The sequence below is a fragment of the Bactrocera neohumeralis genome, chromosome 4 (genome assembly GCF_024586455.1).
Source record: "Bactrocera neohumeralis isolate Rockhampton chromosome 4, APGP_CSIRO_Bneo_wtdbg2-racon-allhic-juicebox.fasta_v2, whole genome shotgun sequence".
In the NCBI taxonomy this organism is placed as follows: Eukaryota; Metazoa; Arthropoda; class Insecta; order Diptera; family Tephritidae; genus Bactrocera; species Bactrocera neohumeralis.
Window position 1 is genome coordinate 558873 of NC_065921.1, and position 12602 is coordinate 571474.

Consider the following 12602-nt stretch of genomic DNA (forward strand, 5'->3'; position numbering starts at 1 on the left):
CAAAACAATTTTTTTTTTTTGCTTTTTCAATAGTTGCGCCAATTGGATATTCCAAGCGATGCCAGGTCCTTCTCTACTTGATCCTTCCAACGGAGTGGAGCTCTTCCTTTTCCTCTGCTTCCCCCGGCGGGTACTGCGTCGAATAGAGCTGGAGTGTTTTCGTCCATTCGGACAACATGACCTAGCCAGCATAGCCGCTGTCTTTTAATTCGCAGAACTATGTCAATGTCGTCATATATCTCATACAGCTCATCGTTCCATCGAATGCGATATTCGCCGTGGCCAACGCGCAAAGGACCATAAATCTTTCGCAGAACTTTTCTCTCGAAAACTCGCAACGTCGACTATCAGTTGTTGTCATCGTTCAGGCCTCTTCACCATATAGCAGGACGGGAATTATGAGTGACTTATAGAGTTTGGTTTTTGTTCGTCGAGAGAGAACTTTGCTTCTCAATTGCCTACGCAGTCCGAAGTAGCACCTGTTGGCAAGAGTTATCCTGCGTTGGATTTCTAGGCTGACATTTTTGGTGGTGTTTATGCTGGTTCCAAGATAGACGAAATTATCTACGACTTCAAAGTTATGACTGTCAACAGTGACGTGAGAGCCAAGTCGCGAGTGCGACGACTATTTGTTTGATGACAGGAGATATTTCGTCTTGCCCTCGTTCACTGCCAGACCCATTTGCATTGCTTCCTTGTCCAGTCTGGAGAAAGCGGAACTAACGGCGCGGGTGTTGAGGCCGATGATATCAATATCATCGGCATACGCCAGCAGCTGTACACTCTTATAAAAGATTGTACCTGCTCGATTAAGTTCTGCAGCTCGAATTATTTTCTGCAGCAGCAGGTTGAAGAAGTCGTACGATAGGGAGTCAGTCGCCTTGTCTGTAACCTCGTTTGGTATCGAACCCGAAAAACGACGACTGCTTCTACCTTCGGTTGCTATTGTTTAATGTACGCGGTTCAACTTTATTTGAATCATTGCTTACTGTGAATGGTACGGTGGGTGCAAGTTTTGGAGAAGTAAGCCAGCAATTACAATTGCTGGAACACGTTAATCACTGGAATGAAAATGAAGTTCGCACACTTTTCGCGATAATCATTTCGACATATCAGCCTTCAAATCCGCGTCAATTATGGGATACGAACAAAAAAGACATTGCCGAAGACATTTTACATGACCTTCGCTAAAAATTGGAAATGGTAGAATTTCGGTTGATACTTCCGTTGGTTCGATATCAATTCCATCTTCCCTTTGTCAATTCACGAAAGATGATTTTAATGAAATTATCGTAACTACGATTCCTTAAGTGCACGCGCAATGTTAGCTGCCAAAAATACCGATGTTGTTGACTTAAACTGGAAGATTCAAATTCAAATTCCGGGAGACTTGCGCTCATACAAATCGATCGATCGTCTTGACAATGAAGACGGCGCCGTGAATTATCCAGTGGTATTTCTAAGTTCTTTGGACAGGCTTGCTATGCCACCGCACGAAACTGTGTAATGGAACCCGACTGATTGTGACGCACCTATCGAATACAAGGGGCAGAGTGCTTGATTCTATGAATTCCTTTGAGTTCTAACGATTTCCCATTTCAGTTCAAACGTATTTCGTTTCCAGTGAAAATTGCATGTGAGATGACAGTCATCTAAAGATAGTCGCATAGTGTGAGGCATAAATTTGGAAATGTTATGTTTTTCACACGGCCGTGGCGTGCTCACGAGTTGGAAAACCATCTTTTCTGTTCACCGGAACAGAAACCAAAAAATGTTGTTTGTCAAGCTGCGTTACATTGAAAAAAAAAATTAAATGATAAATTTAACTCTTTTCATTTCAAAACACATAATTTCACGCAGGACAACGGCTGCGGGGTCAGCTAGTTTTTCAATATTTTTGTAAAAAAAAAATAATATATGTAGCTAAAAATATACTTTATTACGTCCAAAGAACGTCGAAACATTCAATCTAGTACTTTCTTTTAAAAAAATTAACGAAAATCGCCTAATTTTTCATGCGTCACACTGGTATAGCCCCTTTATTCGATTATTTGAAGCTCCTAAAGCAGGCTCCCCCCTTAAAAACTCTTTTTGAAAAAAATTCAGCTTTATCGGGTCGAGTAGGACAAAAACCCGTTTCATACCCAAAATATTCACCAAAATCATTCGAATGGACTCGCGAGAGATCTCTCTAACACTTCTCTGATGATTTCAATCATTCACTTTTTTAGTATTTTCATCTGTTGAAGAGATCGAAGGACGTCCAAACGAGGCATGTTTTCAACGATCCCTCGACCGCCTTTGAAGGCTTTGTACCACACGTAGGCTTGTCTTTTTGATGAAACTAAATGACCGCAAGCCTTTTCCAACATTCCCAACGATTCTGCACGCGAAATTTGGTTAGAAATATAAAATTTTAGACAAATTCTTTGTTCGATATTTTTATCCATTGTAAAAATCGCAACGCACTACTGAGGTGTACCGACTTAAACAGCTGCTGTAAACAAACTTGTTGACAGATCGCGCTCATATTTGACGTAGTAATTAAGGACAGTCCTACCAACTAAGCAAAATACATATTTCTGAAAAATCATTTACCCGGGGATTTTAATTACTATTTCCGGGTGCTTTTCTGTCACAATGTATGTGCCTTTTGGTGTCAATTAAACGACTGCAGCTCTGGAAAACTCTGAACATGCGAATTCGAGCGTTCAAACAAGCCATATGTAGAGTATATCTTGTTATCGACACGAGCGAGCTTCCAATATACAAAGTAAAAATATGGTAAATACATATGTATGTATGTATATAGGTACTACATAGTATCTAATAAAACATTTATTATTGTAATTGCTCATTTTTTCTCAACAAGTTGCAAATTTATAAATTACACATTTACCAGCGGGAGGCAATACAATGAGCAAGTTATGCATACACTAGTACAGTGAAATAAACCTTTACATTCTAAGTACATATGTATGTATTCTCATATAAATAAATATGAGCATCTGAATGCTCTCGAATAAATACAAAGATCGTTTGTTGGAGCTGTTTGAACATTGTGTGGTGGTCATTCATACTAAGAAAATCACTGCCATACATATATGTATGTATATATGTATACTGCAATTTCATTTTCCCTTAGTTATGGAAATATCATAAAATATGCACATTTAGAGTTTGGACACATAAATAACTCTTGATAAGGGATGAGCACGGCAGGTGATAAAAAGGAAATTCTGCACGCAATTATACTTTTAGCGGGAGCGATAAGAAGCATTCGTGTTTGTTTCTTCACAATACATATATACATACGTATACAAATGCATATAAAGGAAAGACTAAATCAGAACAATAATGAATCATTTTTAGCTTCATTTCAATATTCGCCTTTAATTAAATGTGTGTGAGGTTCGAAATAGTCTACCAATTGACTGGACGGATTTGAACCGTTTTTACCACCAGACCACAGTATGACGTATACATGCGTCAAATTTCAACAGATGCTATAACCGATATTTCCGCTTATCATCATATCTCAATTTTTACTCAAGTTCTCGCTTGCAAGGCGGGAACAGACAGATCAACAACTTGATATACATACATATGTATATGGTATAGTGCCAACCGGAAGCTGAAATTCTTACATTAGGTATATTGAGTCTAGCTGAGTATTCATATGAATTGATCCATTTTAAGCACAAGAGATGCTTTCCTAGTTCCGTTGAGATAACTCATATATAGAGCAATATATGCCGTATAAAATCAGTCTGAAGTTCAAAATATTTTATATGAGGTATATGGGAGCTAGGAATAGTGTTGACCCGATTTTATTCCTTGTAAGCAAAGGTTTATTCCGATTTCTAATTAAGTACTGATTTCTACGAGTACAATGCAAAGTGAAAGAATCAGATGGATTTTAGGATTGTGATATAATAAAAGTAGACTTGGTTGTCACTCATTTCATGACATTCTAATGTCAAAGTAATGTTAAACACCGTTGCGAGAGTACGTACATATGTATATAAAATGTCAAGTGAATATTAAGTACTAAATTTGTTAGAGTAGTTAGTGGGGTACCGAATTTCATTAAAAAATGGGCGTTGCCACATCCATTGTCGACTCGCATGGAACTCTATTGAGCTATCTTGACGCTTAAGTTTAATGCTTATAATGATTTTTTTACAGACATTCACAAATTTAGTAATTTATAGGAGAAATTATTGTGGTTATTTTACATATGCAAATACTGCCGAAGGGAATCCGAAACATACATCGAAAGGTACCTACAAACATTGACAGTTTACTAAGAATTTGTAAAGAGCGGAACCTAGAATGTTGACTAAAGTCATTTAACTATATTTTCTGAGAATACTTTTTAATAGAAGACACTATGTTGGCTTTCCTTATATAGGTACACTTGCGGTATTTTAGGGTTAAATGCAGTAATTTATTTAATAAACAAAAAATGAATTTAATAATATAGTTCACCAAAAGAACTCTGATAAAGATGCATAACGTATGTGTGTGTGTCAATCTATATATGTATTACATTCCAATCATTTAAATATATAATATATTCACACATTCATTTATAATAGCTAAATAAAAATAGAGTTTTAATTAGACACGACATAAATAAATATATGTATGTGTGTTTTCAGGTTTTTTATTTGTTAAACTTATAATTTCTTACTTCAAACATTCACGATAACTTTATTGTCGCCCTCTATCTTTTCACACTCATTGCGCAGTTTTTCCAATTCTTTTTCGTTTTTGTCGCAGAGTTGTATTAGTTGCGTATTCGTATTAATAATGCGCTCACGCAATTCCGGCAATGAGCACTGGCTCAAACGCTGGGGCTGAACATCTTCGCGTATGGAGCTGACCACTTGGCGCAATTCTTGCACTTCACAATAACAGTTGTCCCGATAAGTTTTCAAGCTGTCTTCTAAATACGCTTTAAGGGTTTCAATTTCATTTATCATTTGTGATGTTTTATTGTTTTTACTTCTTCCGCTAACCGGTGGATCCTCATAGTGAGTCGCATTTAACTTGGCCTGATTACATTCGAGATACTTTTGCTGGGACTTAAGACGTGTCAGCTCGCAAAGAAGCGATGTGTAAGATTTTTTCTTACGCAAGCCCAGCTCGGCATTGCCGGCGACTTTTGTCGCTCTTTGTGAAGGCACTGCTTCTAAGCATGTTGTGGGCCCAATTGAGTCTGCAGCCATTTTAGGTTTTGAATTATGAATTTTCCCTACGACCCTCATTATTTTCCAGCTGATTATAGGATTTTTGCCAAGTCGATTTTCTGATTTCTTGATTTGTCGCCTCTTAACGTATCTACTTGTCACGTGCAGATTCATGTGCTTCATACGTTTAACACAATTGTCCACCCGAACTCAAGTGAGCTAAATTTACTTCAACCCTCTTTTCATACAGTCTATCTTTAATAGCCTGGTTAAACGAGTGATTGGCTGTTGCTACTGTTCCTTCTTATTTACGGAATGTAATCAAATCCAATCCAGTTGCCACTACCAACTGCAATCTCCTCACGCCTGTTTAGTTTGATTTGCCCAATACTTACACAATTACATACGTACATATATTGAAGTTGAAACCCGCGTGAATAGTTGCTAGCCACTCTGTCCTAGAAAAATAATCGCATTTCTTTCCCCGGTCGTCAAAATGTCGCAAGGCTAGTAACTCTTTTGTGTAGAGGCTAGTTTAATCGATATGTGCGCGCCTTCTGTAAAAATGTTATTCTCTGCCACCTTTTGCTATTACGATTATTTTACTTTTATATTTTAGCTTTTTAGCTTTGGTTTCGCTCCTTATATTGGCCTCTCGGTTTGGCATGGATTTAAAATCTTTTTCCCTACGATGAGTTTTTGATGCTGTGGTTGGTTCACTACTGCTTATTTTTACTTTCCTTTGATTTCCTACTTTCCAATAAATGCAGACTATGAGTTTACTTGCTATTTCCTAAAACATTTAAAAACTGACTTAAGCTCTCTTGACCGGGCCCGATTCGGTTTCACCTGGTTGCTTTTGGATATTTCAACTCTATACTAGTTTGAAAATTCCTTTCTTGTTTTGCTTAAAAAATATTGTTTTCTTTTCTTTCTTATGGAATAATATTGAAACTTGAAATTTAGTCCAAAGGTTACTAAACCTTTTTGTTTCACAGAATTGCTCGTTCCCATGTCAATGCGCTGTTGAAAATACATACGAATAAACAGTTATCTTTTAAAAGAAAGTTATTTGGCAAAGAGAACTTAAATTGCGACAATGTGTTCAACGTATGATAAACATTAAATAGGCATAACCAATATTTTGTCTGATTCATACCTCCGCTTCTTGTATTCCTTATTGTAATTCTTCTCGTAGATTAAATTTTTGTTTATTTCGAAAGCTCTGAAGATATACATAAGTAGTTCCTAACAGCTATATTATTATATTTATAAAACAACGTGCGATGTGAAAGTTGTATCCTCATTTACAAAATAGCGGGGTTTGGAGAATGTTGAGTCTACGGAGAACACATGTACCTATAGAGAAATGACGTAACGTTTGGAAATTGCTTCGTCTACCGATCAAGATTTGCCAGTTCCAATTGCGACGACACTAATACTTTGTCAATCCGCAACCTGACCTCATTGCCGTTGCATTGGAAAATTATGCAAATATCCACGCTCTGCAGTACCTAACGTAAGCGAAGGCTATAAATGAAACGTGGCGAACATATTTAAATCTATTTTTATAATATACCACACACTTTTGAAGTTCGAACGACAAAAAGTTGTCCTTTCAAAAACATACATCAGCTTATTTAGGCCTATGGCTGTTGGCGATAATCTCTAGTAACATGTGCAGTCTAGTCCTTAAAGCACGGAAACATTGAAAATATGTCCTCTAACTTGACACTCCTGCAAGAGTGTTTTATATTCAGATACGTAAACATATGCATGTACATTGGGGTGTTTCATTTAAACCCTTTTTTTTATTTCTTAGCGGCCACATGAAAATTTTGTTTTTATCTAAAACAAATATCCCTTAATTTTGCATTTAATTTTTTGGAGATTTCACGTTTTTCGCGTATTATTGAAAAAATTAGCGAACAGCCGGTTTTTTCGAAATTTTGCAAAGGATAAGGTATAGGAAAATAAATTTGACAAAAAAGGTCTGTCGATCATACAAATGTTTTGATTCAGAGATATACGTATAAGCGATTTTTCCTCAGGAAGTTTTTCGATAGAACCAGCTGTTCACTAATTTTTTTCATTAATATGTGAAAAACGTGAACAATTTGCATGAAAGTACTCAAAGTCAAAATGAAGGTCCCAAATTTGCAGGGATTATTTTCAACATAAAAAACACAATAAGGACCAGGAAATAAAACGGTTTTTAATACACACCCTAATGTACATATGTATGTACGTTTTGTATTTACGTTTCTTTCCCATACATATGTATATTAAACATAGAGACATCCATAAATGTATGTATGTATTTACAATGGTTATTTCAAAATTTTACAACTACGATAATTTCAAAAAGAGTCCTGACACATATGCATGTGTGCATTTACAAATGTAAAACTATTATGGGTTGTTTTGGCAAACAATACGTATTTGCAGGAAGCAAAATCACATGATTATATAATTGTCGTCATCAGTGTTAGTCATGTGCCATTCGGTAATGGCACTGCTCATATATATGATCCGATCGTAATTTTTGAAATATCAATTAGCAAATGTCCTTCCCGCTTCTCTGCTAAGGATGATCACTTGAAAATAATACATTTTTACATAGAAAGTTAGTTTATGAGAATATTGCAAGTATTTTTAGAATAACCTTCAATATACACATATGTATGTATGTTAGATTTTTCTCGCTAAAACTCGAGAAATGCTTTTGGTTAGTCTCGCTAAAGCTCAAGAAGAGCTGGACCAATTTGGCTAATTTTGGTCTTGAATTAATTGACCCAGATAATTCTCCGAATTGCGTTCTTTAGTGAGTGACAATGGAGTAGATAGACTTAGAATACAACGAGTTCGTGTACATCAAACACAACAACGAGCACGACATAATTAAATTCATAAATTCAGAATATCAGAATATCAGAAAGCTTTAAATTGATTAACAAACTGTATCATAACTGTGTGTGTCTGTCAATATCAAACTGAAACCTTATAAATAGCCAGTATTTCAGAAAAACTCTGTAAATAAGCAACATCATGTGCAATTAATCGAAAATAATAATAATTCTTGATTCATACCGAGCATTTCTTTTATTAATTACGGAATCATCTTGTTTGTTTAAAGTTTATTTTATGCAAAAGTTTAGATCTTTTATTTATCATAATTTATTTATCCGTACAACGTTTACCAAGTCAACTAGTACAATAATACTATATATATACAGTGGCTCAAAGCAATAATAAAACAGTTAGAAAACATGTTAACCTAAAAAAATTTATTAATATATAGAAATTTATTTTAAAAAGTAGTATATAATCCATAAATAAACTACAATATACAAGTAAACTTCGGTTCAAAGAAATAATACTAAATTACACCGGTCAACTAAAAAATTTCATGCTCAAATTTTGAATACAGAGATTGAAAAAAACTGGAATTTTTAATTTTAGCTCTCACAGTTTGCTTTTGCCCGATACGAATGTCCCTGATTTCCCCATACAAACATTATACATACGGAAAAATTTCTATGAAAGCACATTATTAAACCAAAAAAATCATTTATTGAACAGAAATCAACTTCAGTTTAATTCCGAAGCTAGTTTTAAAATTAAGGAAATTCCTCAAAAAGTGTGTTATGTTAGATAATTTGAAATTTTAGTACAGTTTAGTGGAAGTGAAATGACGCCTCGTCCTAAACTGCCCTCTGTTGAACAAAGAGAAATTATAATTCCGTTACTTAAAGCGGGAAAATGTGTGAAGTATTAAGCGAAATTGTTGAATGAGCACCCGCAACTGATTTCAATATAACCCAAAGATGTAAAAACAACACGAACTTAAAAAACAAACGCAAACCCAAAATATGCTTCGAAAACTCCAATTCGAGGAAGAAACTTTGCAAGGAGCACATAAATATAACCTTTTTCTTACTGAAAACGCAAAGCTAATTAAGAGCCAACAAAAGCGAACCTTCATCCTACGTTAAAAGACGGCCTTGCTTTTGTGATAGTAGGGCTTGCGATATCGGCTGCTGGACCGGAAAATCTACGCATCCCAAGCTGTCTCTTAGCTTATTGTTGAAGCTTTTTGTTGGTTATTATCGTGGCCATATAACACCTTTTAAAATTAATTTCGAAATGATTGTTAAATTTCTAGAATACTAGGCATTTGTGTTAACTTATAGCTTTTCTAACTGTTCCATTATTACTTTGAGGTTTATTTATTTAAATATATGTATATTACATATAGTATATAAGCACCATATAATACATATAAGTACTGTACAAGTGACAACTTTCTTTTTCAACTTTTAGGTAGCGATTAAAATCATTGATAAGACTTGCCTTAATCGGGAGTACCTAACCAAAACATTCCGCGAAATTTCCATTTTAAAATCATTACGTCATCCACATATTACCCGCCTCTATGAGGTGATGCAGTCAGAAACGATGATCTATCTTGTCACCGAATATGCTTCAAACGGTGAGATATTCGATCATCTAGCGGAGAATGGACCCATGAAGGAGCTCGAAGCAGCGCGTGTATTCACACAATTAGTCTCTGCTGTGCAATACTGTCATTCTATGGGTGTAGTGCATCGAGATCTCAAGGCGGAAAATGTGCTACTCGATAAAGATATGAACATCAAGGTGTGATAACATTCCTTTGCACTTACATATGCAATTTACTTAAATTTCTATACGCTTTAAATAGCTTGCCGATTTTGGCTTCAGTAATCGGTACGAAGAGGGCAGTCCATTAACTACATGGTGCGGTTCACCACCATATGCCGCACCTGAAGTTTTTCAAGGTCTGGAATATGATGGACCTAAAGCGGATATCTGGAGTCTGGGTGTAGTGCTATATGCTTTGGTATGTGGTGCATTACCTTTCAATGGTGACACACTGCTAGAATTAAAAGGACGCGTAGTTACTGGAAAGTTTCGCATTCCTTACTTCATGTCAAGAGGTAAATTTAAAATGTTCCAATAGCAAATCAGAAGTATCATAACCCATTTAACTTTGTTGGCACAGATTGCGAGCACCTATTACGTAATATGTTGGTAGTTGAGCCGGATCGCCGATATACATTGAAACAAATTATTAAACATCGTTGGCTTAGCGATTGGGCAGCGGAACTGAACGACATCAGTGAAAGCATTGGGGGATGTAGTAGTGGCGCCAACACCGCGGCATATACGCAACAGACGGAAAGTAATTCACTTGTTCAAAGCGATAGCAACATTAGTGTTCATCCGCATGGACCCGTGGCTGTTGCTAATCTGGATACAGAGATAATGAGAAATATGCTGCAGTTGCCCGGACTGACTGCCGATATGATTGCTGAATCGGTGCATAACCAACGATTCGATAATATCTATGCCATCTACAATTTGCTTGCCGATAAACTGCAACAAAAGCGGCGTGAGCATCATAGGATGCAACACCAAGCCGCTTATTCAAGGTACATTGAGCATTGCTACACAATATGCATCTTTCGCGCACTAACAGCTTATTTAGATATCAATACTCTATTAAAGGGTCTCTTAATGTGAATTCATCATCAATTGAGAGTTCATGTACTTCTTTCTCACCGAAGTTCAACAGCAGTCACTGTCGAAGATTACCTGTTACCACGAGACTGAATCTACTTCTGTTAGTAATGTTAGAAAAGGTTCTTTCTTTAGCTTCTTCTTCTTTTTAATTGGCGTAGACACAGCTTACGCGATTATAGCCAAGTTAACAACAGCGCGCCAGTCGTTTCATCTTTTCGCTACTTTACTTTACTACTTATTCCAAGCGAAGCCAGGTCCTTCTCCACTTGGTCCTTCCAACGGAGTGGAGGTCTTCCTCTTCTTTTGGAGGATGGAGTTATGTGTAGAAGTTCACGCAAATGCGGAAAGTTTTCTGATCGCCATTCACTTGAGAGTGGCGAGAAACGATTCTTTTACATATGGCTCAAGCAGCTCACGATTTGCGGTCTTTGACCAAGTATCCTCTGGGTAGCCTAAGAACATCCGTTTGAAGGTGAGCTAAAGTGAGAAGGCGAAACCTTATGTAGGGTTGTGCGCTGGGCTTGGGAACCGCCACGTAAAAAAACACCCCCAATGAAAAGAATCAACAGCCTCGGATGAGTGACCTTGGCAAACGAAATAAGGACTACGAATTGAGTACATGCACCTGGAATGTCCGGTCCCTTAATTGGGAAGGTGCCGTTGCCCAGCTGGTTGATGTGAAGGCGACTTTAACGCCAGGGCGGGCAAAGAAGGTATCTTTGGCACGACGGTCGGTAAATTCAGCCTCCACAAGGAAACATCCCCAAATGGGTTGAGGCTGATCGACTTCGCCGGGGCCCGATATATTGTTATCTATTGTACTAGATTCCAGCATAAGAAGATTCGATCTCCGGATCGAAAAACCACCAACCAGATCGATCATGTTGTGATAGACGGAAGACACGTCTCCAGTGTTTTAGATGTGCGTACGCTCCGAGGTCCTAACATCGACTCGGACCACGATCTTGTTGCAGCCAAGATTCGCACCCGCCTCTGTGCAGCAAAAAACGAACGCCAACAAACACAATGAAGGTTCGACATCGAGAAGCTGCAATCACAACAGATAGCCGAACGATTTTCTACTCGACTTGCACTCCTGCTCTCTGAGTGCACTCGTCAACAACTCGGTATAAGGGAACTGTAGGACGGCATTTCAAGCACCTTACGTACAGCTGCAACCGAAAACATTAGTTTTCGGAAAATGCAAAAGAACATATGGTACGACGAGGAGTGCCGTGTTGCAGCGGAGAGAAAACAGGCCCCAAAGGTGATCTAGTCACCGCTGCCCAGAGCATACTTAATTCTCCAGCCTGATGAATGGCAGTGAACGCACAACGCCAGGAGAAGGCGAACCCGATTCACCAATCGATGACGATGAAGGAGACGTTCCATTGCCCGACCATGAAGAAGTTCGAATAGCATCCGTCTGAAAAACAACAAAGCAGCGGGGGCCAATGGATTACCGGCCGAGCTATTCAAACACGGCGGCGAAGAACTGATAAGGAGCATGTATCAGCTTCTTTGCAAAATATAGTCGGATGAAAGCATGCCCAACGATTGGAATTTAAGTGTGCTCTGCCCAATCCACAAAAAGGGAGACCCCACAATCTGCGCCAACTACCGTGAGATAAGCCTCCTTAACATCGCGTATAAGGTTCTATCGAGCGTATTGTGTGAAAGATTAAACAACAACAAACTGATTGGACCTTATCAGTGTGACTTTAGACTTGGCAAATCAACAACCGACCAGATATTCACCATGCGCCAAATTTTGGAAAATACCAGTGAAAGGAGAATCGACACACATTCGATCGATCTTCGTCGATTTCAAAGCTGCTTTTG

The 12602-nt window shown here is 37.6% G+C and overlaps 2 protein-coding genes across 3 annotated transcripts in view; one reads left to right on the plus strand and one right to left on the minus strand.

The window, feature by feature from the left end:
• The window catches only part of LOC126756086 (uncharacterized), a 30066-nt gene that overhangs the window by 6518 nt on the left and 10946 nt on the right, over positions 1-12602 (plus strand). For both annotated transcript variants that reach the window (XM_050468912.1, XM_050468913.1), the window contains exons 2-4: positions 9519-9854; positions 9919-10174; positions 10240-10669. In XM_050468912.1, coding sequence (XP_050324869.1) covers positions 9519-9854; positions 9919-10174; positions 10240-10669 — 1022 coding nt within the window. The remainder of the gene's footprint in view (positions 1-9518; positions 9855-9918; positions 10175-10239; positions 10670-12602) is intronic.
• On the minus strand, positions 4698-6162 carry LOC126756341 (uncharacterized). Its single transcript, XM_050469323.1, has one exon. It carries the CDS (start codon positions 5376-5378, stop codon positions 4698-4700), a length of 681 nt encoding a protein of 226 aa, XP_050325280.1. The 5' UTR covers positions 5379-6162.